This window comes from Bos mutus, chromosome 23 (assembly GCF_027580195.1).
Source record: "Bos mutus isolate GX-2022 chromosome 23, NWIPB_WYAK_1.1, whole genome shotgun sequence".
Lineage (NCBI taxonomy): Eukaryota > Metazoa > Chordata > Mammalia > Artiodactyla > Bovidae > Bos > Bos mutus.
The window spans coordinates 38,972,963-39,000,282 of record NC_091639.1 but is presented as its reverse complement, the minus strand read 5'-3'; the positions used below and the strand labels follow the sequence as shown (position 1 = coordinate 39,000,282).

At 53.0% G+C, this 27,320-nt stretch overlaps 1 protein-coding gene across 1 annotated transcript; it reads left to right on the top strand.

Annotated features, from left to right (window-relative positions):
- Positions 1 to 336: 336 nt before the first annotated feature.
- On the top strand, positions 337 to 26,613 carry FGD2 (FYVE, RhoGEF and PH domain containing 2). Its single transcript, XM_005906785.3, is given in 17 exon segments — positions 337 to 563; positions 5,894 to 6,125; positions 8,513 to 8,593; positions 9,273 to 9,421; positions 11,177 to 11,333; positions 11,536 to 11,674; positions 12,190 to 12,248; positions 12,482 to 12,628; positions 14,022 to 14,114; positions 19,826 to 19,905; positions 19,991 to 20,021; positions 20,649 to 20,741; positions 21,412 to 21,543; positions 24,269 to 24,415; positions 25,568 to 25,714; positions 26,051 to 26,234; positions 26,237 to 26,613. Coding segments are annotated over 17 exon segments (1,968 nt in total). The 5' UTR covers positions 337 to 495; the 3' UTR covers positions 26,266 to 26,613.
- Positions 26,614 to 27,320: the final 707 nt, after the last annotated feature.

Here is a 27,320-nt window from a genome sequence, read left to right as displayed (position 1 = left end):
TTAAAGAAGCTGTTTTCTTACAACAGTGAACAGGGTCAGATGCAGAGAAGAAGTTGTGGAGAAAGGACCAAATAAAATCCCCCAGGAAACTTGTGAGAGAGAAAGTGTGGTTGGCCAGAGTGGTGAGCGTCTCAGGCCTAGAGCCCAGTTCTGGAAGCCACTTCTAGCCCCTCACTGCCCCCTTGGAGTGGCCTCTGGAACCAGGGGTCTACAGGAGTCAAAGGTCAGCGCCCATGGTGGGAGGGATGGGGTCCAAGCAAGCTCCTCCCCTGAGGGAGCCCTGGCCTTTCCCCTTCAGGGCTGTGGCTCTGGGACCACTTCCTCTTTCTTCTTCTCTCTGAAGCAGGGAGCAGGTCTGCTGAGCCCTTGGGAGAGACGGGACTCCAAGGATGCCGGAGCCCACCTGTGACCCCAGGTGGGGGTGACTGAGTGTGCTGGCTGGAGACCTCCCGCCCTGCTTCAGGGGAGCTGAGGGCTGCCCTGGAGGCCTGCAGGATGGAGGGGGCAAGTGAGGAAACTCTGACATCTGTGTCCAGTCTGGTGACTGTGTTTGAGAATAGCAGGTATGGGGTAGTAGATGTGGGGAGGGTCATCAGGGCTATCTGGTGTCTCCCTTGAGCTCCGCTGCCTGCCCTTGGGCCCTTGGGCAGCCCAGGCCCTCCCAGTCTCCTGGCTGAGGAGCAGGCCAGAGGCTGCCTTGAACCCTGACAATGAGCAGTGTCCTTGTCCTGGACCCCACTCCTGTCCGGACAGTGCCCACATCCTTCGATCACAGGCTCCTCAGGGCCTGGAAGAGTGTTTGGGGCACCAGGTCTGGGCAGAGATCAGAGTGTGTGTGTCAGTGTGTTGGGGAGAGTCCAGATGTGTGTAATTAGGTGTGTGCGTGTGGGTGGACCAGATGCCTTGTTTGGGCTGCAGAACTCCACCTACTATCCCTCTGGCAGAAATAGTAGCTAATACTTATCAAGAGCTTACTCCCTATGAGAAGAGGTTGAGACCATCTCAGGCAAAGCAGATTGTGTGGTCAGCCTATCTATGGGGCAGTGTTCTGAGTGTGTTTGCTACTTATTTCATTTAATCATCTATCAGCCTATTGGGGGTAGGTTCCATCTCTGTTCCTATATTATAGGTGAGAAAGGGGAGGCACAGAGAGGTGGGGGGTGGTTTAAGTGTTTTATGTTCATGGGCAAGGAGCAAAGCAGGCGCTTCCTTCTGAAAGGAACAGGCTGGAGGTCATTGCGTGTGTCTGTGTGTGACATTAATCCACTCTGCAGGCATTTCTTAAGCCCGGGATTGTGTTAGAGGTTGTGACTGTTGTAGGTAGGGTTCTCTGGAAATAGACTCTGGGATAGAGGTTTGCTTCAGGAGGTTTACTGGGGAGGGTTTGGGGTTGAGGGAGGCAGCACTGGGCACAGGTAAAAGTTGAACTGCCATGCATTCTCCAGTGGATATAGCCTGTTCCAGAGAGTTCTGGAGCTGGAGGCCCCTCTGGCTGTTCCATTCGAGGCAAAGGGCTAGGTCTTTGTACCCCCACGTGGACTAGTCATTGGATGTGGACTTGACCTTAGATGAGGCCACTCTCTTGCAGAGAGGGCAGTTCCCAGGGAGGGATCCAGTCAGTAACCTCTCAGCCACCATGCCCCCAGCAGCTAGGGGAAGAGTGCCTCCGTCCTGAGGGCTGTGGGTGGCACGGCACAGCGTCGCAGGGGACCTGTACCAGACACAGGAGCCTAAAGAAAGATCCCTGCCCAGAAGACTTCTGTCTTTGGTGCTAAGCTCATGGAATGACTGTGATGCCAGGTCATGACCAACAGATATCCTGAGAGGGGCCTAGACACTCTGCTGAGGGCACTCAGAGCGGACAAAGCCTTCTGTGTGGGCTTCATGGTGGAGGCAGCATCATGCGGACCTAGAAGAGCCAATCAGCTTCCTCAGCAGGTGACCTGGCCCCGCCTCTCCCAGAGGCCTCAGCCGGCATGTTCTGTTCAGCACCAAGGACAGCTCTAGGTGCCACCTTCCAGGACCACCATCCCCTGGGGTGTGCAGAGATACCACCAACCCCACTCAACACACCAGGCATGCCCAGTGGAGACCCTCAGCACATGTGCTCTGCCTTGGAAATATCCCTTGCAGGAGGAGGCAGCCCTTGACCACAGTGGGATCAGAGGAGGTCTTGTCAGCAGGGTGAGAGACACCCCTCACTCTTATGAGAGGGGCCAAGGCCAGGTGCCTTGGCACGGGCTTTCTTGTGAGGTCTTTCTGTGCCTTAACTGATCTGAAACTGAGGGAGTAAAGAGGAAACAGAAACTGGTCTGCGCCCTGGGGAAGAAATGCAGAAGCTGAAACCAAACATAGAACAGAAAGCCTGAGATTCAGCAAACTCCATAAGCTGCAGACCCAGGGGCTGAGGAACCGGGTGTTGGGGTGCAAGAGCCAGTGAGGAACCACGGGGGACTGGGTCACAATCTCCTCTCTGCCGCCAGCCAGTGTGTGATGTGGGGCAAGTCACATTGACGCTCTGCACCCATTTCTCCCTGACTCACATGGGGAAGGGCAGTTTAGGGCTCAGACTCAGGAGCCAGCCAGCCTGATCTGAATCCCACCTCTGCCCCCCTCCTTCTGCAAGATCCCCTTTTTCTCTAGTTGCAGAATGGGGGTAATGAAAAACTTCGTCACAGAGTTTTGAAGATTTTGTACCTGTCTGGTCCTGCGTTTCCCAGTCTGCCTTTCTTATAAGGCTGCCCACCCTGTGTCGTCACCACAGGCCTTCCCACACCAAAGGGAATGGGGCACATCATATGTTGTTGGCTATATTCCTTGCTGCTGGCCTCTGTTATCTGAAGAATGTAACTGGTCTGCAGATTCAGTATGTAGGATAAGAAAGCTACACTATGAAAGCTTATCCCTGGAGGGAGAAGGAAACTGACCCTAGGCTGGCTGTTTATTACTGACTCAATGGACACGAGTTTGAACAAGCTCCGGGAGTTGGTGAAGGACAGGCAAGCCAGGCGTGCTGCAGTCCATGGGGTCACAAAGAGTCGGGCATGACTGAGCCACTGAACTGAACTAAACTGAGAGGTGTGGAGGGCATAGTTCCCAGTGAAAGTTCAGTTCAATCGCTCAGTCGTGTGCGACTCTTTGCGACCCCATGAACCGCAGCATACTAGGCCTCCCTGTCCATCACCAATTCCCGGAATTTACTCAAACTCATGTCCATTGAGTCGGTGATACCATCCAACCATCTCATCCTCTGTCGTCCCCTTCTTCTCCTGCCTTCAATCTTCCCCAGCATCAGGGTCTTTTCAAACGAATCAGCTCTTTGCATCAGGTGACCAAAGTATTGGAGTTTCAGCTTCAACGTCAGTCCTTCCGATGAACATTCAGGCCTGATTTCCTTTAGGATGGACTGATTGGATCTCCTTGCAGTCCAAGGGACTCTCAAGAGTCTTCTCCAACACCACAGTTCAAAAGCATCAATTCTTCAGCGATTGTCTTTCTTTATAGTCCAACTCTCATATCCATACATGACTACTGGAAAAACCATAGCCTTGACTAGACGGACCTTTGTTGACAAAGTAATATCTCTGCTTTTTAATATGCTGTCTAGGTTGGTCATAACTTTTATTCCAAGGAATAAGCGTCTTTTAATTTCATGGCTGCGATCACCATCTGCAGTTATTTTGGAGCCCCCAAAAATAAAGTCTGACACTGTTTCCACTGTTTCTCAGTCTATTTTCCATGAAGTGATGGGACCGGATGCCATGATCTTTGTTTTCTGAATGTTGAGCTTTGAGCCAACTTTTTCACTCTCCTCTTTCACTTTCATCAAGAGACTCTTTAGTTCTTCTTCACTTTCTACCATAAGGGTGGTATCATCTGCATATCTGAAGTTATTGATATTTCTCCCAGCAATCTTGATTCCAGCTTGTGCTTCTTCCAGCCCAGCATTTCTCATGATGTACTCTGCATATAAGTTAAATAAGCAGGATGACAATATACAGCCTTGATGTACTCTTTTTCCTCGTTGGAACCAGTTTGTTGTTCCATGTCCAGTTCTAACTGTTGCTTCCTGACCTGCATACAGATTTCTCAAGAGGCAGGTCAGGTATTCCCATCTCTTTCAGAATTTTCCACAGTTTATTGTGGTCCACACAGTCAAAGGCTTTGGCATAGTCAATAAAGCAGAAGTAGATGTTTTTCTGGAACTCTCTTGCTTTTTCCATGATCCAGCGGATGTTGGCAATTTGATCTCTGGTTCCTCTGCCTTTTCTAAAACCAGCTTGAACATCTGGAAGTTCATGGTTCACGTATTGTTGAAGCCTGGCTTGGAGAATTTTGAGCATTACTTTGCTAGCATGTGAGATGAGTGCAATTGTGCGGTAGTTTGATCATTCTGTGGCATTGCCTTTCTTTGGGATTGGAATGAAAACTGACATTTTTCAGTCCTTTGGCCACTCATGAGTTTTCCAAATTTTCTGGCATATTTAGTGCAGAACTTTCATGGCATCATCTTTTAGGATCCCACTGAAAAGTCCCAGCTTTATCAGCTCTACCCTCCCTTTAGAGTGTTCTATGGCTCCTTCCTTCCCTCAATGTATCAGTTACTAGGGTTTTAGGGGATTTCCTGCTATAGAGAGACTAAAATCTGGGGTGAGGCTCACAGGCAGGGTGATCTGGGAGGGTACATAAAATCTATGTGAACTAAGTAAGTCAGACAGAGAAGGAGACATATTGTATGACACCCCTTACACGCAAAGTCTAAAAAGAAATGATACAAATGAACTTATCTACAAAACAGTAACAGATTTACGGAGAATGAATTTATCCTTTCCAGGGGGGAAGCATGGGGTGAAGAGAGAGTTAGGGAGTTTGGGATCAAAATGCACATACTGCTATATTTTAAATAGATAACCAACAAAGACCTACTGTATAGCACAAGGAACTCTACTCAATGTTATGTGGCAGCCTGGATGGGAGGGGAGTTTGGGGGAGAATGGATACATGTATATGTATGGCTGAGTCCCTTTGCTGTCTACCTGAAATTATCACATTGTTAATCAGCTATACGCCAATACAAAATAAAAAGTTAAAAAAAATCCTCTATGTGGAGAAGGAAGGGTTCCTCACTGCATTTTAAACAGGGAAGTGTGTAGTTACCCAGAAAACAAGAAACAGTCTACGCTGACTCATTTTGAAGACTGGAGTTCCCTCCAAGAACGGTGTTCGGAAGAGAAGTAGATGTCTCTGTCAATTCCTTCTATGTGCCAGACACTCAGAGGCCAGTGAACATCTCTGATTTGCATTGTTGTTGTTTTTCAGTCGCTAAGTCGTTTCTGACTCTTTGACCCCATAGACTGCAGCACGCCAAGCTTCCCTGTCCTTCACTATCTCCCAGAGTTTGCTCAAACTCCTGTCCATTGAGTCAGTGATGCCATCCAACCATCTCATCATCTGTCGCCCCCTTCTCCTCCTGCCCTCAATCTTCCCCAGCACCAGGGTCTTTTCCAATGAGTTGGCTCTTCGCATTTGCCTTGCTGCTGCTGCTGCTGCTGCTAAGTCACTTCAGTCATGTCCAACTCTGTGTGACCCCATAGACGGGAGCCCACCAAGCTCCCCCATCCCTGGGATTCTCCAGGCAAGAACAATGGAGTGGGTTGCCATTTCCTTCTCCAATGCATGAAAGTGAAAAGTGAAAGTGAAGCGCTCAGTCGTGCCCGACTCTTAGAGACCCCATGGACTGCAGCACACCAGGCTCCTCTGTCCATGGGATTTTCCAGGCGAGCGTACTGGAGTGGGGTGCCATTGCCTTCTCCGCGCATTTGCCTTAATTGCCCCCAAATCCCTACCAGAGAGGTGCAGTTCTCCCTACTCTTAACTGTTCTCTTCTCCTCAGGATGACAGGAGCAGTGCCCAGAGTCCACGGCCTGGAGGCCGGGCATCAGCAGCCTGGGTGCAGGGCTCCTACGTCTGCAGGGCCCTGGGAGAAGCCCACTGTGGAGGAGGCCCTGGAATCTGGGTCCAGGACTGTCAGCAGGAGGTACCTGAGCTCCCTGAAGAACAAGCTGTCCAGCGGAGCCTGGAGGAAGTCTTACCAGCCCAGGACCTGCCCTGGCTCGGGGACACAGGTGCCGGAGGGCTGGGGAAGAAGTGGGGTACTGGGGGGCCATCGATTGATCTCCTCCCCATGCATTCTCTCCCAGCCGGAGCCAACTCCTCCCCTGGGTGGGGGTCTTCTGTGACCAGAAATCAGCTGAAAGCTAGATTCACGACCCCCTCCCACCCTTGATGGCCTTTGATTAAGTGCCTACTATGCAACCTGCTGCTGACATTATTTCTCATACCCCTCGCTGAAGGAGTCTTTTTAAATTTTTAATTATTTATGTATTGATTTTTATTACGCGTTTGTTTACTTTTGACTGTGCTGGGTACTTTTGTTGCCGTGCACCGGCTTTCTCTAGCTGCGGAGAAATTAGCACTCTGCCGTGGTGCACAGGCCTCTCGTCGTGGGGGCTTCTCTTGTGGAGCACAGGCTCCAGGCACATGGGCTTCAGTAGTTGAGGCGCACAAGCTTAGTTGCTCCACACATGTGGAATCTTCCCGGATCATGGATTGAACCTATGTCCCCTGCATTGGCGGGCGGATCCTTAACCGCCTGGGAAGCCTTGTAGGAGTCTTTAAGGCATGGAGTTGAAATTCAGACAGCTTAAGGAACTTGTCTGAGACCACTCAACGTGGGACCTGGTACCCCTCCCAGATGTGGCCTCAGGTTACCTACTGAAGGAGGCAACACTGCCCACTAGAAATAGAGGTCAGTGCTGATCCCTGCCCTGAGGCTGGTTCCGGGGAGGTCACCTCCCTTTTCTGGGTTTCAGTTTTCTTGTCTATGGGGTTGAAGCCAGACCACCAGGGCTCACAGCTCTTCGGCTCCCTGTGTGACCTTGGGCAAGTCTCTGTAACCCTACTGTGCTTGTTTCCTCATTTAGAGAATGGAGATGCGATCATACTGGTACATGCTGTGTCTACTGGCTATCGTTTGCTATGTAACAAACTACCCCCAGATGTAGTGGCCACGCAGCTTACTGCTTCTGACAGTTTTGTGGGTTGATTGGAATGATATTGGATAGTTTTTCTGTTGGTCTCACTTGGGGTTGGTTTCACTTAGCTCAGGCTGCCATAACAAACTAGAACAGCCTAGGTGACTTAAGGGCTTCCCCGGTAGCTCAGTTGGTAAAGAATCCACCTGTAATGCAAAAGACCCTGGTTTGATTCCTGGGTTGTGAAGATCCCCTGAAGAAGGGATAGGCCACCCACTCCAGTATTCTTGGGCTTCCTTGGTGGCTCAAATGGTAAAGAATGCACCTGCAATGTGGGAGACCTGGGTTCAATCCCTGGGTTAGGAAGATCCCCAGAGGAGGGCATGGCAACCCACTCCAGTATTCTTGCCTGGAGAATTCTCATGGACAGAGGAGCCTGGCAGGCTATGGCGGTCACAGAATTGGACACGACTTAGCAACTAAGCACAGCACAGGACAGTATAGGTGACTTAAAGAGCTTCCCAGGTGGTGCTGGTGGTAAAGAACCCACCTGCCAATTCAGGAGACGTAAGAGATGTGAGTTTGATTCCTAAGGTCAGGAAGATCCCCTGAGAAGGAAATGGCAACCCTTCTCCAATATTCTTGCCTGGAGAATCCCACGGACAGAGGAGCCTGGTGGGCTACAGTTCATGGGGTCACAAAGAGTTGGGCATGACTGAAGCAACTTAGCATGCACAGGTGACTTAAACAACAGAAATACATTTTCCCACAGCTCTGAAGACTGGACATCAAGGTCAAGGTGCTGGCAGGGTTGGTTTCTGGCAAGGCTCCCTTCCTGGCCTGTGGATGGCCATCTTCTCACTGCGTCCTCACACGACCTTTTCTCCTACACCTTGTGTCCCTTCCTCTTCTTATAAGGGCACCAGTCCTGATGGGTTAGGGCCCCACCCTTCGCATCAGTTAACTTAATTACTAAGTATAGTCACATGGGAGGTTAGGGCTTCAACATATTAACTTGGGGACACAATTTAGTCCGTAACAAGAGTTCCCACATGTCTTCAGTCAGCTCTTGGCTGAGGCAGGAGTGCCCATGATAGCTCATCTCCCAAGCCTAGTGCCTGGGCAGTGACAGCTGGAAAGCTCGCTCATCTGGGATGCTGGCACAGCTGGGCCCCTGGCTTCCTGTCCGTGAGGTCCCTGGGCCTCTCCTCTCCCGGTGGCCTCTACCTCAGGGCAGCTAGACCTCTAAATATGGTAGTTCGTGGCTCCCAAGAGAGCACAGGTGGAAGCTTCCAGGCCTCTTGAGGCTCAGGCACAGCCTCACTCTGCCCCATTCTCTCAATCCCAGCATGAACCCAGATGCGCCTGCACCATGGCCTGAGTCCTGGGAGCTCCGCTCAATGGGGCATCTTTGGATACTGCTTCCATCAAAGGAGACCAAATCTCTCCTTCTCCTTCTCCCCCCAACTTCCTTGCAGGAGCCTGAGGAGAAGAAGATTGTCCGGGAGCTGCTGGAGACTGAGCAGGCCTACGTGGCCCGCCTCCACCTGCTGGACCAGGCCAGTGGCCAGGGCGCCCCCCCGCCCCATTCCTTGGCACCTGGGCGTCCTCACCCTAACCCTGCTCTCCTTTCTGGCCCACCTTATAAGAGCTGAGAGTTAGGACCTCAGGTCTGATTCTAGGAAGCCTCAGTCCTTTAACTGATGACTGGAGTTTGGGCAGAAATCGGGATACAGCTCATTAGCACCACTCCTGATTCCACCCTTGGTACCTAGGCTGGTCTCCTAGGAGCAGAGACCACACTAGCCAGTCCTTCCAGGGCCCACACAGCATCCTCATCTGTCACCCTGCCTCCCAGCATCCTCACCATTCTTAGCCCTTCACACTGTCTTCAGGAACCCTAAGGCAAGAAGGTTAAATCACTGAACTGGGGTCTTGAGCCTGGCGAAGTCCGAGGCCTTGACAGATACAAGATGGGCCCGCTCCTGACATTCATCAGCTCCCAGCCTCTGGCCAAGTCCCTTGGTTTGCCCATCTATAAAATGGCCAGAATAATTACTGTATCTCTTCCCAGGGTTTTTTGTGGATGATGGGAGATTAAGGAGGCGCAAATGTTCTGGAAGCTGGGTGGGGAGGGACCCCAAAGCCCCCGGGACTCTGCTCGTCTCCCCCGGGCTGGGGCCAGGGGTGGGGGGCTCCTGCTCTGCCACAGGCTCAGTGACCCAGCGGTGGCTGCAGGTCTTCTTCCAGGAGCTACTGAAGGAGGCCCGCAGCAGCAAGGCCTTCCCTGAGGACGTGGTCAGGCTCATCTTCTCCAACATCTCCTCCATCTACCAGTTCCACTCACAGTTCTTCCTCCCAGAGCTGCAGCGGCGGCTGGACGACTGGTGAGGTCCAGCAGGAGCCCTTGAGGCCCCCCAACTGCAGCCCTGGCCAAGTCGAGGTGCAGCCTCCAGGACTCTGGGCTTGGCCTGTTAGGTCTCTGCGCTTGCTATGTGGCCATGACTCGACTCCTCTGGGCTTTGTCTGTCTGCACAGTGAAGGGCTTGAGTAAGTCGTGTGTGTGTGTGTGTGTGTGTGTGTTCTGGAGAAGGGGATGGATCAGGTCCTCACTAGGCTGAGTGACTTAGGAGGTAGTGGAAACCACCAGCAGTAAGTGAAGATTTCCTACTTGCCTTGCTTTGGGTTTCACACCTATTAACTTGCTTAGTCTTCAGATCAGCTCACTGTGTGATGATGGCCTTGTGGTTAGGCCAGAAACCCTCTCTGCTTTCAGAGTTACCCACGAAAGTATTTAGTGGTGAAATTAGTATCTTGCCAAGGAAATGCCATGATGTCTGGCATGTCCTTTAAAATTTCTTGGCCAAAAAGAATCTTTCAGTTCAGTTCAGTCCAGTCGTTCAGTCATGTCTGACTCTTTGCGACCCCATGGACTGCAGCACACCAGGCCTCCCTGTCCATCACCAACTCCCGGAGTTTACTCAAACTCAACGTCCATTGAGTCGGTGATACCATCCAACCATCTCATCCTCTGTCGTCCCCTTCTCCTCCCACCTTCAATCTTTCCCAACATCAGGGTCTTTTCAAATGAGTTAGTCCTTCGCATCAGGTGGCCAAAGTATGGGAATTTCAGCTTCACAATCTTAGTAATTGTTAAATCCTGCGATGTATCTATAGTTAGTGTTAGATGCTCAGTCGTGTCTGACTCTTTGCAACCCCATGGACTGTAGTCTACCAGACTCTTCTGTCTTTGGAATTCTCCAGGCAAGAATACTGGAGTGGGCAGCCATCCCCTTCTCTAGGGGATCTTCCCGACCCAGGGATAGAACCCAGGTCTCTCTAACTACAGGCAGATTCTTTACCATCTGAGCCACCAGGGAACCTGATGGATCCATAAGGGTTCCTTATTATATTTTTTTTACTTTATGATCGATCAAAATTTTTTTCCATAATTTTTTTCAAAAAGGACAACCCTGTAAGGTAACCTATCATCATGCCCAATTTTTTCAGATGGGAAAGTTGAGGTATAGAGAGGCTAGGTGATTGGCCCAAGAACACACAGCTGGAGTAAGTGGTGTGGTTGGAAATCAGACTCAGGCAGGCCAGTTCCAGATCACTGATGCTCTGCTGTAACAATTCAACAAAAAGGTTAAATGACTTTTTCTTACCTCTCTTAGCCTGGACTTCCTCCTCTCTAAGAGGGGCCACTGACTGACTGTCCTTCCTCCCCTGCACAGGGTTGTAAGAATTAAATGAGATGAGACGAATTAAATGAGATGAGACATGCAGCATGTCTTGGGCAGTGCTGGGCATGTGACCCTTGTTATTGTTACGAGAACAAGCATCAGGTGGTTATTGAACACCTGCTGTGGGCCTGACCCTGTGCTGGGCCTTTAGGGAGCTTCTGTCCATGGGAGAGGTCAGCATCTGCCCTCCGGGGGCTCACAGTCTAAGGAGGGGTGAACCACACCTGTGCCGGGATAACACACCCCCCCCAATACCTGTGCTCAGGAGTGCTGCAGAAAGGCTGTGTTGCAGAGGTGGGGGGGTGGTCTGAGGGGAACCTCGCCTCTCCTGACCCCGTGTGGAGGCAAGAGAAGAGGTCCCCAGACTGAGGGCAGTACCTGGTGCCCCTCCGGCAGGACCACCACCCCCCGCATCGGTGATGTGATCCAGAAGCTGGCACCCTTCCTGAAGATGTACAGTGAGTATGTCAAGAACTTCGAGCGAGCCATCGAGCTGCTGGCCACCTGGACAGACAAATCCCCACCTTTCCAGGAGGTTATCACCCGCATCCAGGTGAGGCTGGGGTAGGCACGGGGCAGAGCCCTGCACGGCCGCCCCCAGCCTGTGGTGGCTCCTGTTCCCCAAGTGATTTGGCACACCTTGCCGGCTCAGCGGCTTCCACAGCCCTGCCGGCTCCCCCAACCCTCAGGGGCAGCCTGACCCACCCCTTCCCCCTTTGACTCCTCCTCCTCTTCTCCCCCTCTCCCTCCCCAAGAGCAGCGAGGCCTCAGCTAGCCTGACCCTGCAGCACCACATGCTGGAACCTGTGCAGAGAATCCCACGCTACGAGCTGCTGCTCAAGGAGTACGTCCAGAAGCTGCCAGGCCAGGCCCCAGACCTGGCTGATGCCCAGAGTGAGGACACCCCCAGTGAATCGGGGGGCGGGGGGCAGGGGGCAGCACTGGGAAGGCTCAGGCCACTCCCCTAATTTATGGAGCACCAGCTAAAGATGGTTTTGATGACCATCAACCATCAACATTGTTGTACGTCATAGACATTGTCTATAGCATTAGTCATTTTTTTTTTCTACAGACACTATGGCCCAGAGAGGTTAAGTGACTTGCTCAAAGTCACACAGCCAAAAAGAAGCAGAGCTAGGATTTGAAACCATGCCTTCACCCCTGGATATGGCGGGCAGTGAAAGTCATAGAGGCTAGCCACCTCGGCCCTGTCTTTCAGGGACCTCTAGTCCCTTCACCCTGGGTGAGAAATGAACCCCATTATCTAGACACTGAATGCACCAGGCTACAGGGGAAGGCCTGCCCCTGGGGTGCTCAGGGCAGGTTCTGAGGCCACTGGGTTAAGTCTCAGGGACCTCCTGCCTCAGCTACCCTTTCAGGGAATGACTCTGACCCTGCCCCCTTTTCAGAAGCCCTTGACATGATCTTCTCAGCCGCTCAGCACTCCAATGCAGCCATCACTGAAATGGTGAGCACCCCAGTCCTCTGAGAAGGAGCTGTGGGCATCCCAGGGCCCTGTGACCTCCTCCTGCCGCTCTCAGCCCCCGCCAGCCCAGCCAGGTCTCTGTGTCTGCCCCTCCTCTGACCCTGCCCCCTGCTGCCCTCCTCCCCGCATCCCATCTCCGCCCACGCGAGGCCAGCCTTCCAGGAGCAGGCAGGGTCTTGCCTGGCCTTGGCTGAGGGTGGCCCTCCCGCCCCCAGGAGCGGCTGCAGGAACTGTGGGACGTGTACCAGCGCCTGGGCCTGGAGGACGATATAGTCGACCCCTCCAACACCCTGCTCCGCGAGGGCCCCGTCCTCAAGATCTCCTTCCGCCGCAGCGGCCCCATGGAGCGCTACCTTTTCTTGGTAAGGGGATGCCTGGGGAGCCCACTCCCTCCACACTGGGGAGGAGAGTCCATAGGCATGGGCCCTCTGCCCCAGGTCCTGCCCGCCTGGCATCTACCTGGCCGGCACTGCAGGAGAGCAGGGACAAACCGGCTTCTCTATCTTTATGGCTCTGGCACACTGGTCGTTCAGTTCAGTTCAGTCCCTCAGTCGTGTCTGACTCTTTGCGACCCCATGGACTGCAGCACACCAGGCCTCCCTGTCCATCACCAACTCCTGGAGTTCACTCAAACTCATGTCCATTGAGTCGGTGATGCCATCCAAATATCTCATCCTCTGTCATCCCCTTCTTCTCCCGCCTTCAATCTTTCCCAGCATTAGGGTCTTTTCAAATGAGTCAGCTCTTCACATCAGGTGGCCAAAGCATTGGAATTTCAGCTTCAGCATCAGTCCTTCCAACGAATATTCAGGACTGATTTCCTTTAGGATGGACTGGTTGGATCTCCTTGCAGTCCAAGGGACTCTCAAGAGTCTTCTCCAACACCACAGTTCAAAAGCATCAATTCTTCGGTGCTCAGCTTTCTTCATAGTCCAATTCTCACATCCACACACGACCACTGGAAAAACCATAGCCTTGACTTGGGACAAATCACATGCTGCCTCCAAGCCTCAGGGATTTCCAGCTAAGGGGGTTCCCAGACATGTCCTAGGAAGCCACAGAGTCAGAATCTGAACCAAGTCTGTTTGGCTCCAAAACCTGTGGTGTCAATCTGTGCTCTAGAGAGGGCAGGCTATTGTTGCTGTTGAGTCGTTTAAGTCGCATCCGACTGTTTTGTGACCCCGTGGACTGTGTAGCCTGCCAGGCTCCTCTGTCTACGGGATTTTTCAGGCAAGAATGCAGTGGGTTGTCATGTCCTTCTCCAGGGGATCTTCCTGACCCAGTGATTGAACCCACGTCTCCTGCATTGGCAGGCAGATTCTTTACCACTGTGCCACCAGGGAAGCCCTAGAGGGTGCAAGTCAGGAGGGAATTAGGTTGGCTGCTAGGAAGAACAGCCCCGGTTTGCAGTGAGGAAGCCAAGGGGTCTCCTGGAGATCTGGAAACTGGTCCCACCTGGAAGTTTGGGGGCGGGAGCTACAATCTCTCACCCTTGACCCGCCGTGAGAAAGGACTCGTGGGTCTCCAAAGTCTGCCGTGGTCCCCTGAAGTCCACAGGTCGGGCAGCCCCTCGGTGAGCACCTCAGGTGGAGTGGGGCTAGATCGCCGCTTCCTCGTCACACTTGGGCTGTCCTGTGAGCTGGCCCAGCGCACGGCGAGAGTGGAGGAAGGCCCAGTGGGCTCAGCCCACGTCCAGCGAGGTGTGCCCGCCTGTCTGCGCCACTGTGCACACACACCCGCTCGTGTCTCCTGCAGTTCAACAACATGCTGCTCTACTGTGTGCCCAGGGTCATCCAGGTGGGCGCCCACTTCCAGGTCAGGACCCGCATCGACGTGGCTGGCATGAAGGTAGGAGGGTGTCACCCCCAGGGTGGGACCCAGGATGGGGAGCAGCAGGAGGGGCCAACCGGCAACTCAGTCCAGGAGCCCAGGTGTGGAGGGTTTGGGGCAGTGTGAAGGCGGAAAAGATGAGGCTTAGATCTCTCCCACCTGTGCTCCCAGCCTTCCTGTCCAGGGTCCTTCCCAGCACCCAGCTTCACTTTGCTTTCCCTACCATCTACACCAGGGCTTTGAAAACTTTATGACTGCATGAATCCCCTGGGAGTCTTGTTAAAATAATGGGTTCTGATTCAGTAGGTCTGGTGTGGGGTCAGAGATTCTGCATTTCTGACCAGCTCCTGGTGGATGCCAGTACTGCAGCTTTGAGTAGGAAGGGTGTCCACTGTCAGCTCAGTTGCCGACTTGGATGTGTCCACATCCAGAGATGGCCACGAATGAGCAGGGACAGCAGCCCGTAATAGTGCCCGTTGACTGAGTGGTCCCCATGGGTTAGGCCCTGCATCATCCCACTGGACCCTCATTACAGCCCTGGGATGTAGGGGCTGTTATTATCCCCTGCATTTCTTTAGTTTTAAAAAAATCTTAAAAAAAATTTTATTACCTAAAAGTGTAAATAATACACATTCCAAAATCAAACTATGTAAAAAATATATGCGACATGTATTGCACATATAGGCACTCCATCCCCTAACCCCCTTTCCTAGAGGCCGCCTTTGCTCCTAGTGAGGCCTTCCAGAGGTAGGGTATTCATTATGGCATCCTTACTTTTGTTTCACATAAACAGTGTTTTTCACATACACTATTCTGTGTTGGACTTTTTAAACTAGCTACTTATTCTGGAGATGATTAGAACTCAGTTTGTTTGGAGCTTCCTCATCCTTTTGCATAGATGCACAGTGTCCTGGTGTGTGGATGGACCGTAATTCGTTCAACCGGTCCACTGCTGATGGACATCTAGACTGTTCTCAGTTGTCAGTGTCTGCAAATGAGACTGCAGTAAATAACTGTGTACAGTCTGAGGATATCTGTAGTTAATCCCATTTTCAAAAATAAGGAAATAAAGTGATACATCCAGACAGTGAAATATTATTCAGTGATAAGAAGGAGTGAGCTATAAAGCCATGAAAAGACATGGAGGAAACTTAAATTCGTATTACTAAGTGGAAGAAGCCAATCTAAAAAGGCTACATGTATACATACGGTGTACATCTACTGTATGATTCCAATACTATGACATCCTGGAAAACGCATTCTGTCTCTGGATGGAGACAGTGAGAGGATCAGTGGTTACGAGGGGTTAGGGGAAAGGGAGGGATGAACACAGAGGAATTTAAGGGTGGTGAGACTGCTTTGTATGGTGCTATAATGGTTGTCGTTGTTTAGTTGCTAAGTCGTGTCCAACTCTTTGTGACCCCATGGACTCCTTTGTCTATATAATGGTAGATATCAGTTATTATACATTTATCCAAACCCACAGAATGTACACCACCAAGAGTGAAGCGTGATGTGAACTATGAACCTTGGGTAATAATGACAGGTTCATTGATTCTAATAACACTTCTGGTGGGGAAGTGTTATTAATGGAGGAGGCTGTGCATGTATGGGCACAGGGGGGTATATGGGAAATCTCTGTACCTTCCTCTCAGTTTTGCTGTGAACCTAAACACTGATTTAAAAAAAAAAACAAAAAACACAAGGCCCAGAAAGGTTAGGGCTTCCCTGATAGCTCAGTTGGTAAACAATCCACCTGCAATGCAGGAGACCCTGGTTCGATTCCTGGGTCGGGAAGTTCCACTGGAGACAGGATAGGCTACCCACTCTAGTATTCTTGGGCTTCCTTGTGGCTCAGCTGGTAAAGAGCTGGCTCAGTGGTAAAGGCTTACCCACTCCAGTATTCTGACCTGGAGAATCCCATGGACTGTATAGTCCATAGGGTCGCAAAGAGTTGGACACAACTGAGCGACTTTCAGAAAGATTAAGTAACTTGCTTGGGGGTCACACAGCAAAAACCCAGATATAACAGAGTCCAGAGCCTCTGTATCTAACCAGTATACTATACTGTCTCCTATTAAGGCTTCAACCCAGAGGGATAAAGCATAGGGTGGAATTGCAGGCATAAGTGGAGGAAATGGGAAGAAAACCCTCTTGGCCACCCCTCTCTGATGGTTCCTAGGTCCCGGTGGCCGGGGCTGGAAGAAACAGAGGTCAGATCTGGCCCATCTTAGTACCTTTCCATCTCCCCTTTCCCTCTCCTTATCCCACATGACATCTCCCAGGATTTGCCTCAGGAGGGAGCTGAGGGCAGGACAGTTCTGCCCCTGGAGACCTCCTGAGCTCTGAGAGCCCCTGCAGGAGGGCCTTGCCCCTGCTCCCGACTTGGATTAGCTGGCATTTGGGGCTGAAACAAGGGCCTGGGGGTGGGGTATAGCCTGAGGGTGATGAGAGCTGATGGTAGGACATGGGCAGCTTCTGGGGGTTCCCAGCCCACCCCCCATGCCTCAGCAGACTGAGGTCTTTTGGGAACGCAGCCCCCTACTCTGTCTCATCCAGCTTTTCTTACTGAATGTGGCCAGAATGTCCCAGAGGCCAGAGCGGGCATGCGCTTGTACATCTGGGAGCCGTGGTGGGTGAGACTGAGAAAGGCAGGTTATGGAGAGCTACAGACAGAAATTGGAGACTGGCAGCCCTATCTTAGGACTGGCAGAGACCCAGGCGTAGAAAAAGAGAGGCAAAGATTGACAGAAAAGCCAAGAAATATAGAGACCAAAACAGAGTCATAAAGAGGAAATCCATAAATATGTTCCCTAGAGTGTCTGACGCTCAGGATGTGTGCACCGGGTTCCCGGCGTCTGCCGGTCTCTGCGATACAATCACTGCAGGGCGTGTCTGGTGCTCTGGTGGTCACACAGCGCCGTCTCCTGGATGGCATGGGCCTGGCGGGTGCAGAGCTGTCCACCCAGCCGCGTTTGTACAGGAATCATTTTCTGAGTCTGAGGTTTGGAGGCAGGTCTGGTCTTTGACCACCATGATGGCTCCCACTGGCCCATACCCTCCTGGTCTCCCTCCTTCCTGAGTGTCAGGGAGCCCTGGATCTCAGCAGCTGATTCCCACCCCCCAGGGTTTCAGTTCAGCTCAGTTGTGTGTCCAACTCTTTGGGACCCCATGGACTGCAGCACGCCAGGCCTCCCTGTCCATCACCAACTCCCAGAGTTTACTCAGACCCATGTCCATTGAGTCTGTGATGCCATCGTCATCCTCTGTCGTCCCCTTCTCCTCCCGGTCTGCCTGGGTCCTATCTTTGCGCCATTCTGCACAGGGCCAGCCTGGGAAGAAGGAAGGGGTGTGGGCCCTTGGGTACTCATGGACCCAAGACAACTGCGTCTCCATGGACTGCTGTGCAGGTTGGGCACTGCACGAGCAGCCCCAGCTGAGATGAGCGCTCTGCAGCCACAGCAGACAGCACAGGTTGCATATGGACAGTTCTCTTTGTCCGGCAGATGGCAGTCAAGTCTCTGGTTCAACATACCAGACTCTTGACTATTACACCAGTTTGCCAACAGATGTCAGTAAAGTGTTTTGAGGAAGGGGTGTCTTTTTCTAATTAGCACAAAGGCGCTGCATGGGCTGGCAGGGACCTGACAGCCAAGTCTGGTGGTTGAGCCTGGGCACAGCCCAGCTCGGGGAACTGTCCTCCAGAAACCTGCATCCTGCACCCCTGCAGAGGTGGTCCCTCAGGTCAGGGGTCTCCCCAGTCCCCTTTTCTATGAAAAGTGTCATGTTTCTTCCTAGCTCTGGCCTCCAAACCTTAGATTTCTCCCTTCTTGTCCCTCTCCCTCCCCCCATCAGTCATGGAGTCTTGCCAGATTCCTGATATAGACCCTTTGAGCCTCCGCATTGTCAAGAGTATCAAGAGCAGATTACATCCAGCCCCTTCTAGAGGGAACGGACAGGTTTTGTGGGCCCTATGAGTAGACCAGGCCTCACGTGAGCAAGTCATGCTCTTGCGGGAGTGGTGGGCCGCCTGAAAGTGTGCCAAGGCCTACTCACCTTGCAGCAGGGAGCTGGCAGAGGGGCCAAGTGCCAGGTGGTTCAAGGTGGTTCCCGTGCCTCCACGCTAGGCCCTTGGGCTCCAGGCCTGTGTCTTCACTTCCTTTCATGACCCTGTCTTCACACAGCCTGGGAGACATCTGTGTTTACCGGGCTCTGGGGTAGAGTAGAAAGAGATGTGCTTCTACCTTCCCGTGAGGACCAAAACCCTGAGTTTGAATCTTCATTCTGCTCTTTAGATGCTGTGTGACCTCAAGCAGGTCTCTTGCTCTCTCTGATCTCCATTTCCTCATCTCCCAAATGAGGGTGATAATATCTGCCTCTCAAGATTGCTGTAAAGATTTTCTTTCACTGTTTATTATGGACAATTTTAAGGGGAGAAAATGGTACCTCATGTATTCATCAACTGGTTATGATGATTGTCAACTCAAAACTGGTTTCTTCAGCAACCCCTCTTCTAGTCCCCTTTTCCAATGGATTATTTAAGAGGAAATCTCAGATACATAATAATTTCACCTATAAATACTTGGGTATGTCTCTGTAAGAGACAGGAACTCTTTTTTTAAAAAGATATTTTATTTTATTTTTTGGCCATTCCATGCTGCATGTGGGATATTAGTTCCCCAGCCAAGGATCAAACCCTTGCCCCCTGCAGTGGAAACTCAGACTGTACCGCCAGTGAAGGCCCAAGGATTCTCTTTTCTTTTTTTTTTTTTTTTGCCCTAAAAGATGCCAACAATACCATGATTACATCTAACAAACTAATGATACTTATTTAATAACAGTGAGATCCCTTGGTTTTCCTTGGCTGTCTCACAATTGCCTTCTCACAGCTCATCTGTGTGAATCATTTCTGATATGCTTCTTACATGCCCTTTTATCTATCATACTTCCCTCTCCTACTTTTCTCTCATTTATTAATTGAAAATCAGATCGTTTCTCTGGCAGAGTCGCTCTCAGTCTGGATTTTGCTAACTGCACCCCAGTGGTGTCATTCACTGTATCCCACGGTCCCCCATATTCCCTGTAAACTGGTAGATGACCACGGGCTCAGCTGTGCCAGAGGACTGCGGCCGGTGACAGGCAGTGCCCACAGGGACACGTGGTGGCCGCTAAGTGTTAGAACTGATCAGTGGGTTCAGCAGTTGTGCCCATTAAATGAGAACACGTGTGGGTGCTCAGCGAAGCGTTCTGTGACCGGCAGCCTTCACAGCAGCCTCGGAACCTGCGGAGTTCTGGGATGAGGATGGTGGAGGATAGGAGGTGGGGATCTGTCGGATCTGTCGAGTTGGTTGATCAATTCCTTCATTCACGATATGGGGCAGAGGGTCTCATCCTAGGCTCTATGTCTGCTCTAGGAAAAGCCGTGTCCCCAAACCCAGCATGTGAGCCAGTTTCCATCTTGGTGACCCCTTTGTTGGGAGTCTGCACCTCACCCTGGGCAGGCTTATCTGCTAAAGTTCCGGGAGCCCCAGGTCCTGTCTGCTCTGTAGATCGAGGCCAGCTCAGGGCGCCTTTGCTGGGCTGGACAGAATGGGGAGCCACTGAACAAGCTCCCCATCCTTGTCTCTCTGTCTGAATTGTCCCTGGGGCACGATCCTCCTCCCTCCCCACCACAGTGCCTCGGGGGGCAGGCGGGAGCCTGAGCCATCTCTCCCTCCCATTCCGAGCAGGTGCGGGAGCTGACTGACGCAGAGTTTCCCCACTCCTTCCTGGTGTCCGGGAAGCAGCGAACCCTGGAGCTGCGAGCCCGGTAGGCAGGGGGTGCCGGGGCGGGGAGAGACGGGAAAACTGGGAGGGGCCGCTCCCCTCAACACCTGTGTTCTCTTTCTGAGCAGGTCCCAGGAGGAAATGATCTCCTGGTTGCAGGTATCAGAACAAAAGCTCCAGGGCCCCTAGGGTTGTGACTGTGGGGCAGGGAGGGGTGCTGAGTGCGTGTGCGTGTGTGTGTGTGTGTGTACGTGTGAGCACACATGCACCCACCTGCTCTTCCTCAGCTCTGTAGGTGTCAGACAAGTTCAGATCTTGCCGCTGAATGGCCTGGGACAAGTCGTTTATCATCTCTGAGCCTCAGTTTTCACATCTGTTGTATGTTCAGTTGCTCAGTTGTGTCTGACTCTTTGCAACCCCATGGACTGCTACACGCCAGGCCTCCCTGTCCCTCACTATCTTCTGCAGTTTGCCCAAGTTCATGTCCATTGAATCAGTGATGCCATCCCACCATCTCACCTCCTGTCGCCCTCTTCCCCTTCTGGCTTCAATCTTTCCCAGCATCAGGATCTTTTCCAATGAGTTGGCTCTTCGCGTCAGGTGGCCAAATAGTTTCTCCTGCCTTTAATCAGACACTGTACACTTGGAATGTTGTGCCCGGTACCCAGTAGGCTTTTAGCGGTGATTGTTGAATGTGTGGAGGGATTCACAGATGAGCAAGCCCCTCCTGCCTCCCCCTCAACCACCTCCTTTTGCCCTGCACCCCCGACCCCCACCCTGCACCAGGCCTGCCAAGCCGCCATTGACCAAATTGAGAAGCGGAATGAAACCTTCAAGGCTGCAGTCCAGAGCCCTGAGGGAGACCCCCAGGAGCAGGAGGTAAATGCAGGCTCTGTATTTCTAGCCCCCCAACCCCGCTCGGAGCCTCCAGCTTCACACAGAAATGACTCCCTCTCTTGGCTCTATCTAGGTAGCTTGGAGGGCAGGGGCATGTCACCCATCACAAATGATTCGGAGGGATCAGGGGAAGCCCCACACCCCAGCATCACCCTACTCATAGAAACTCAGTGCCAAAGACTCCCTCATTAGCAAAAAAGTCCTTTGGGAGCCTCTTTGTGCAGCTGCTCCCAGGAAGGATTTCAGGGCTATGAGTATAACTGGCTGTGGGGGGTGAGGGGGGCTGTATGTGCAGGCTGGGGTTTTGAAAGTGCCTGAAAAATGCTAGACCAAGGGCAAGTGGAAGGCAGGTGGGGTGGCAGTTTCAGAGAGTGTCTGTGACTATTTCAGCTCTGAGCTCTGAACTGTGGCCTGCTGGGTGTCTTTGCTGAGTCCCTTGACCTCTCTGGGCCTCAGTTTCCTCACTTGTAACACAGGATGTGGAGAGATTGACGTCCCCCAAGTGTGGTCTTTATCCGTCCGGTCCCCTTCATGTGGGAGCCACTGGGAAGCACAGCCCGCAGACTCTCTGCCACAAGCTGGTGGGCAGAGGGCCCAGGGCCTCGGAGAGAGGGCAGGGGAGTCCTGAAGTGCCTACCCCGCTGCCCCACAGCTGCAGTCCGTGGAGCTGGGCCTCCGGGCGCCCCAGTGGGTGCGGGACAAGATGGTGACCATGTGCATGCGCTGCCAGGAGCCCTTCAACGCCCTGACGCGCCGCCGCCACCACTGCCGGGCCTGCGGCTACGTGAGTACACCATCACCCTGGCCCCCATCTGCCAGCCCGGGCCCTGCCCACCCTGCCTGCTTCAGCTGGTGCAGAAGTGCTGGGCGCTAACCCGGCCAGATGTGTGCGTTACCTCGTTCGGACCTCACGGTGTCCACGTGTGAAGCAGGTCTCCCCCAACCCTTAATCCCCTTTCTGCAGATGCAACCTGAGGCCCAGGCAGGTTAAAGCCACCAGCTCAAGACATTCCCCAGAGCCAACCCTATTCATTCCCCTGCTTCCTTACCACCATTTCCCAAGACCCCAGGGCCCAGGACCAGGGAACAGCCTCTAGTATCAGACCCTTCGCCCCTTGAAGGTCTTGAACCCACCTCCTCATCAGCCCCAGGCCTGTTACACACACCCCCCGCTCCCTCCGCTCTTCTTGACCGACCTCAGCTACATCCCCTCCTCTTCTTGGTGGATTCTCAGTGCTCACTGCAGCACCTACTCATTCTGGGGCTAACTCTGCCTGCCACGTTCAGGCCTGTTTCCTCACCTGTACAATGGGAATCAATAACACCGGGGCGGTAGTGAGACCTCAGCAAAGGAAGGCTCACCCCTTCCCTCTCCTTGGCCTCCTTTTCTTCCCCTTCCTCTGTCACGGGGACAGCACCACTCAGAGGAGCAGCCGCCAGCTGATGGAGGAAGGAACCAGGCCACTCCTCCGTCTTATCGGCTCAGGCCCAGTTATCAGAGGCAGATCTTGCTTTGCTTTTTAAGCACCTGCTGCACTTGAGCTGTTCTCTGTTGACATTACAACCCTCTCCATTCACTCCGCAAACACAGGGAGCCCTTTAATGACCTCAGTCTTTAATGACCTCGGGGGGGAAACAGGAGGAGACCAGCTGGGCAGGTTGGGGCCAGTCAGGGAGGTGTCCCCAAAATGTGTTAAACTGCAATGACAAAAGTAAATTTCCAGGACTGGGACACACCTGTGTTCAGATGTGAGTTCCATCCCAGAGCCAAACAGACAGGATCTGGGGGATGAACTTCCCTTCTCAGTGAGTCACGTCAGTAAATAAGATTCGAGTCCACTCACACTTGTAACTTTGTAAGTCGTTTCTAAAAAACTATTTACAATAGTTAAGAAATACAGAGAGGCCCAAAGAACAATAGAGCGACACCTGTGTACCTGCCTTCTGGGTATGAGGAAGAAATAAAGTATTCTGAGAACTGAATGAAATAGATGATCCTTGATCGAATCCTGGTTGGGAAAAGACAGAACCAGATACAGAAGTCATTGTTGGGACCACTGAGTGATATTTGCTTATGAGGCATATGTAGTTAATAAGACTGTGTTGATGTTAAATTTCCTGAGTGTGATCATGACATTGTGGGTAGGGAGAAGAATGTCCTTGTTCTTAGGAGCTACAAGCTACATATTTAAGAGTAACAAGACACACGATGATTGTAACTTAAATGGTTCAGAAAAAAATATAGAGCGAGGGAGAGAGACAGAAAGGGAGACATCATACGTGGCAATACATGTTCATAATCCCTGAATTTGGTGGTAGGGGTATCACTGTATTATTCTTTCAACTTGTCTTCAGGTTTGAAAGTTTTGAAAATAAGTTGGTAGAGGAGAGAGAAGAAAATAAAAAGTTTCTAATAATGTTTTAAAAAATTAAATCTCAAAAAAAAAAAATTCAAGTTAAATATTCCCAAGGCTGAAGCCCTGTGTGTAAGGGCTTTGTGAGACACCCTTGGCCCGATTCTGGGGTTTCTCGTGCCCGTGCAAACCTTTGTACTCTGTGAGTCATCCTTTCGGTGGTTGGGTGCCCAGTTTCTGCCTCCCCGCCTGCCAGACGGGAATCCTGGTGAGGGTGGGGCAAGCCCAGGCCCTCGCCTACCAGTCCCTCCCAGGCCACGTGCTGCGCTGGGCACACAGGCTGGCTCCCTGATGAGTTACCCTTCCTCCTAGGCTCGCTCTCTTGCCCCCATTTCCAGTCCCACTTACTGGACTCACTGTGACACCCCAGTCTTCCTGGAAGCTGCATCCTGCCGTGCCTGTGTTTCTCCCCAGGTTTTCTCATGCCTCTTTCACCCGGTCACCCCAGCCTGCTCTGCTGCAGCCTTCTTGCAGCCGTGGTGGGCTGGGGGACGGGCCCCCCCTCCACAGACTACACATGGCAGGTCTTCCTGGCGAAAACTGCCAGCCCACCATTTCTGTATCAGAACATGCTTGACTCTAAGATTGAGTGGATTGCAAAACCTGGATGACTTAACGCTCAACCGTAGGACTGTAAAGGCACGTTCCGAGTGAGGAGGACTGGCTGCTACCCGTGAGCGGTGTGGCCCTCACCAAGTCACTGCCCCCTCATTGCAAAGTGAGGGTAAAAGTCCCAAGGCTGGTCCCTTGCTGGGGCCACAGGAAGGCAGGTGAGATGGCAGAAGTAAAGAGAGAGTTTATTCAGAGAAAAGATGAGATGCAAGGGGTGAGTACCGGTCAAGCCCCCACAAAGGGGACCATGCAGGGAGAGAGGCTAAGCTCCTTCAGAGGGGCCCACGTCTCAAGCCCCCCAGCTGGGGGCCCTGGAGCCTGAGCACCAACCCCCACAGGTGGCAGTCAGGACAGGGGAGGCCCCGCTCTGTCTCCATCTCTCTCCTGAAGCCTGTTCTTCCTCTGGTCCCTGGTGGCTCTCACGTCCCCAGCTCCGGGCCAAGGCAGGAACCGCGTCTAAGCCCCACCTGCCTGTACTCCCAGGTGGTGTGTGCCAGGTGCTCGGACTACCGGGCGGAGCTCAAGTACGATGCCAACAGGCCCAACCGAGTCTGCCTGGACTGCTACACTTTCCTCACCGGAAACGTGCTCCCTGAGGAAAAGGAGGACAAGAGACGGGGCATCCTGGAGGTGAGGGTCAGCTGCCTCCGCTCGGCAAACGTGTGCAGAGCCTCCCAAGTGCTGGTGATGTCCTTGGCACTGAAGAGCTAGCCCGCCGTGGTCACACATCCCCCTTCTCTCTGCCCATGGACACCCCCGCTAACATCCCCTACCCCCACCAAATAGAGCTGGGCCTGTCACCCAATGGAAGCAACTTCTGGCTCCAGGCTGTCACCTGGGCTCCCTGCCCCTCCCCTGCCTCCCCATCTAGGGATCCCACAACCCCCCTGGAGCACTCCTGTTCACGTCCCCATGCCCCAGCAGTCTCAGGAGGTGAAGAGAGCTGGCGCCGCTGATTCCATTTTGCAGATGGGGAGACTGAGGCTCAGGGTCCCACTGCAGGGAAGAGGCAGACTGATACTCCATTCTAGTTGGAAGGGACTTCAGGGACTGGCTGGTTCTATCCCAGGGGGACCCAGACCCAGAGAAGTGACTCACCCAAGGTCACACGGCGACTTAGGAGCCAGCTCTCTGATCTGTGCCACTGGTAGTTTCTGCTGCCTTTGGGGCTCCCCAGGCTGCTCCCACCTCTGGGGCACTAGCTGTATTCAGCTTCGTGCTACACACTCAGTGGTACCCGGCCCAGCCACTGGGTACCACCACTGCCCTCTGCAAGCTCCCCCGCCACCCCTCATTAAAGCCAGGTTGACATTCCACTGTCCTTGGGAGGTGGGAGAAGATCCCAGCCTATTCTACCTGAATTCAGCTCCCAGGTTCAAGTTGATCCTTTCCACCACATCTGCCCACTTTCCAACCCTCCCCCATTCTTTTAGGCCCAGACCCTGCCCACACCTTCCCTGGCTGCTGGTCCACAGTCTGCTCCTGGAAAGAGGAATGGTCTCCGCCCCTTTTCAGGCTCCCATTCTGCTCCCTGCGGGCGACTTGCAGGGGATACGCCCTCCCAGCCCCTGCCCCAAGCTCAGGCTGGCTGGGGTTTGAGTGCAGCTCTGCCACTGGCCAGCTGTGTGACTACAAGTCCCTGATGGGACCTCTCAGGGCCTCAGGGACAAATAGCCTCTCCTTTTGCGGGGTTGCCGTTGAGGTTTAGAAAGAGTGCTTTCTGATGGCCAACACCGGGTAGTGGGAGCTGTGCTCCCTGATGGTCCCTCTCTCTGGTTTCAGAAAGGAGCCGTGGCGGGGTCCGAGCAGAGCCTGATATGCAGCTTTCTGCAGCTTCTGGGGGACAAGTGGGGCAAGAGCGGGCCCCGGGGCTGGTGTGTCATCCCCCGGGACGACCCCCTCGTGCTCTACGTCTATGCTGCCCCTCAGGTAACGCCGCTCCCTGCCCTCCTCGCGGTACGCGTGTCTGTCGGCAGAGGGGTGGGGTGAGTCCCGCTGGCCCCATGAGTCAGATGAGGAGACCGAGGCTCGGTGAGGCCCTAGTTCCCTCGAGTCACAGGGTTAGCAGCTTTCAGAGCTGGGCCCAGACTCCAAGCCGTGACGGTTTTGCCTCAGGGGGACGACCAGTCTTCTTTGAGGCGTCTCCTGCCAGCCCACCCCACTGCGTGGGTGTTTGGGGGGGCAAAAGGCGGGCGTGTGGCTGGAACCCTCCAAAGGGCTGTCTGAGGCAGCGGCCACAACACCCCTCCCTCCCTTCCACCCCAGGACATGCGGGCCCACACCTCCATCCCGCTGCTGGGCTACCAGGTGACCGCTGGGCCCCAGGCGGACCCCCGGGTCTTCCAGCTGCAGCAGTCAGGCCAGCTCTACACCTTCAAAGCAGAAAGCGAGGAGCTGAAGGGCCGCTGGGTGAAGGCCATGGAGCGGGCGGCCAGCGGCTGGATCCCTGGGGGCCCGATAACAAGGACCTGTCGGACTGAGCCACTGGCAGCCCCCCTCCTCCGCAGAGCCCCACGCTTGCCCATGGGCTGAGGCTGCGGCTGACCCGCCACCCCCAGCTGAGCTTTCAAAGAATCCTCTTCAGTCTTCTGTGTTCAGCCCGTGTGTCTGGATTTGAGATTCAGAAAACATGGGTCCGTTCCTCTGGGGAGGGGGCGAAGAAGCATATCTCAGCTTACCCAGGGCCGAGGGGGTTCCTGGGACGGGGGATTTTCAGCTCCAAAACTAGGAAAGTCCCAAGTAACCCATGAATGTTGGTCACCAAGGTGATTCTCAGTCCCGGCTGTGCATGAACTGACAGAAAAATAAAGATAAAAATAAGTTAAAAATTCAAAAAATACCAGTGCCGGTATCCTTCACCAAAGATTTCTGATGTGACTGGTCTGGGATGGGGAGGCATGTGGATGTTTTAGGAGTTCCCCCATGAGTCCGACGTGCAGCCTGGGTTACCTGGATAAAGGAGAAAGCAAGCGAACTGCCAAGTGCCCATCATGAGAATAATAATATTAATGCATATCAAACATCTACTGAGGCAGGTACCGTTCTTATTGTTTTACTCTCAGGACTTATAATCCCCATTTTCCAGATGAGGACACTGACTCTTAGAGAGGGTTAGTCATTGCTCAAGGTCCCCCCAGCTGCTGGATGTAGGAACCAGGTTTTAACACAGTGCACTAAGGTGAAAGCTCCATCCATCAGATAGCAGAGCAGTAGGCTGAGCAGAGAAGGGGGAAAAGAGTGAAGAAAATCAGGGGAGACAGCAATAGGAGCTGGAGGGGAAGTCAGGGGAGCATCTCCCGCCCTCTAGAGGGTGGGTTAGGCTGCTTTTTCATAAGAGACCACCAGGGGGTGGCAGTGACCAGCAGCCCGCATCCAGGGGCCCCAGCCTGGGCCCTGACACGTGAAGCAGACAAGTCACAGATCTTTGCCCAGCGATTTGCTCCTGCCTCCCTCCGCAGTCTGAGGCCCCCTCCCTTCTGTAGGGTATTTTTAAATTTTCTTGGTTGAGTCACACGGCACGTGGGATCTTAGTTCC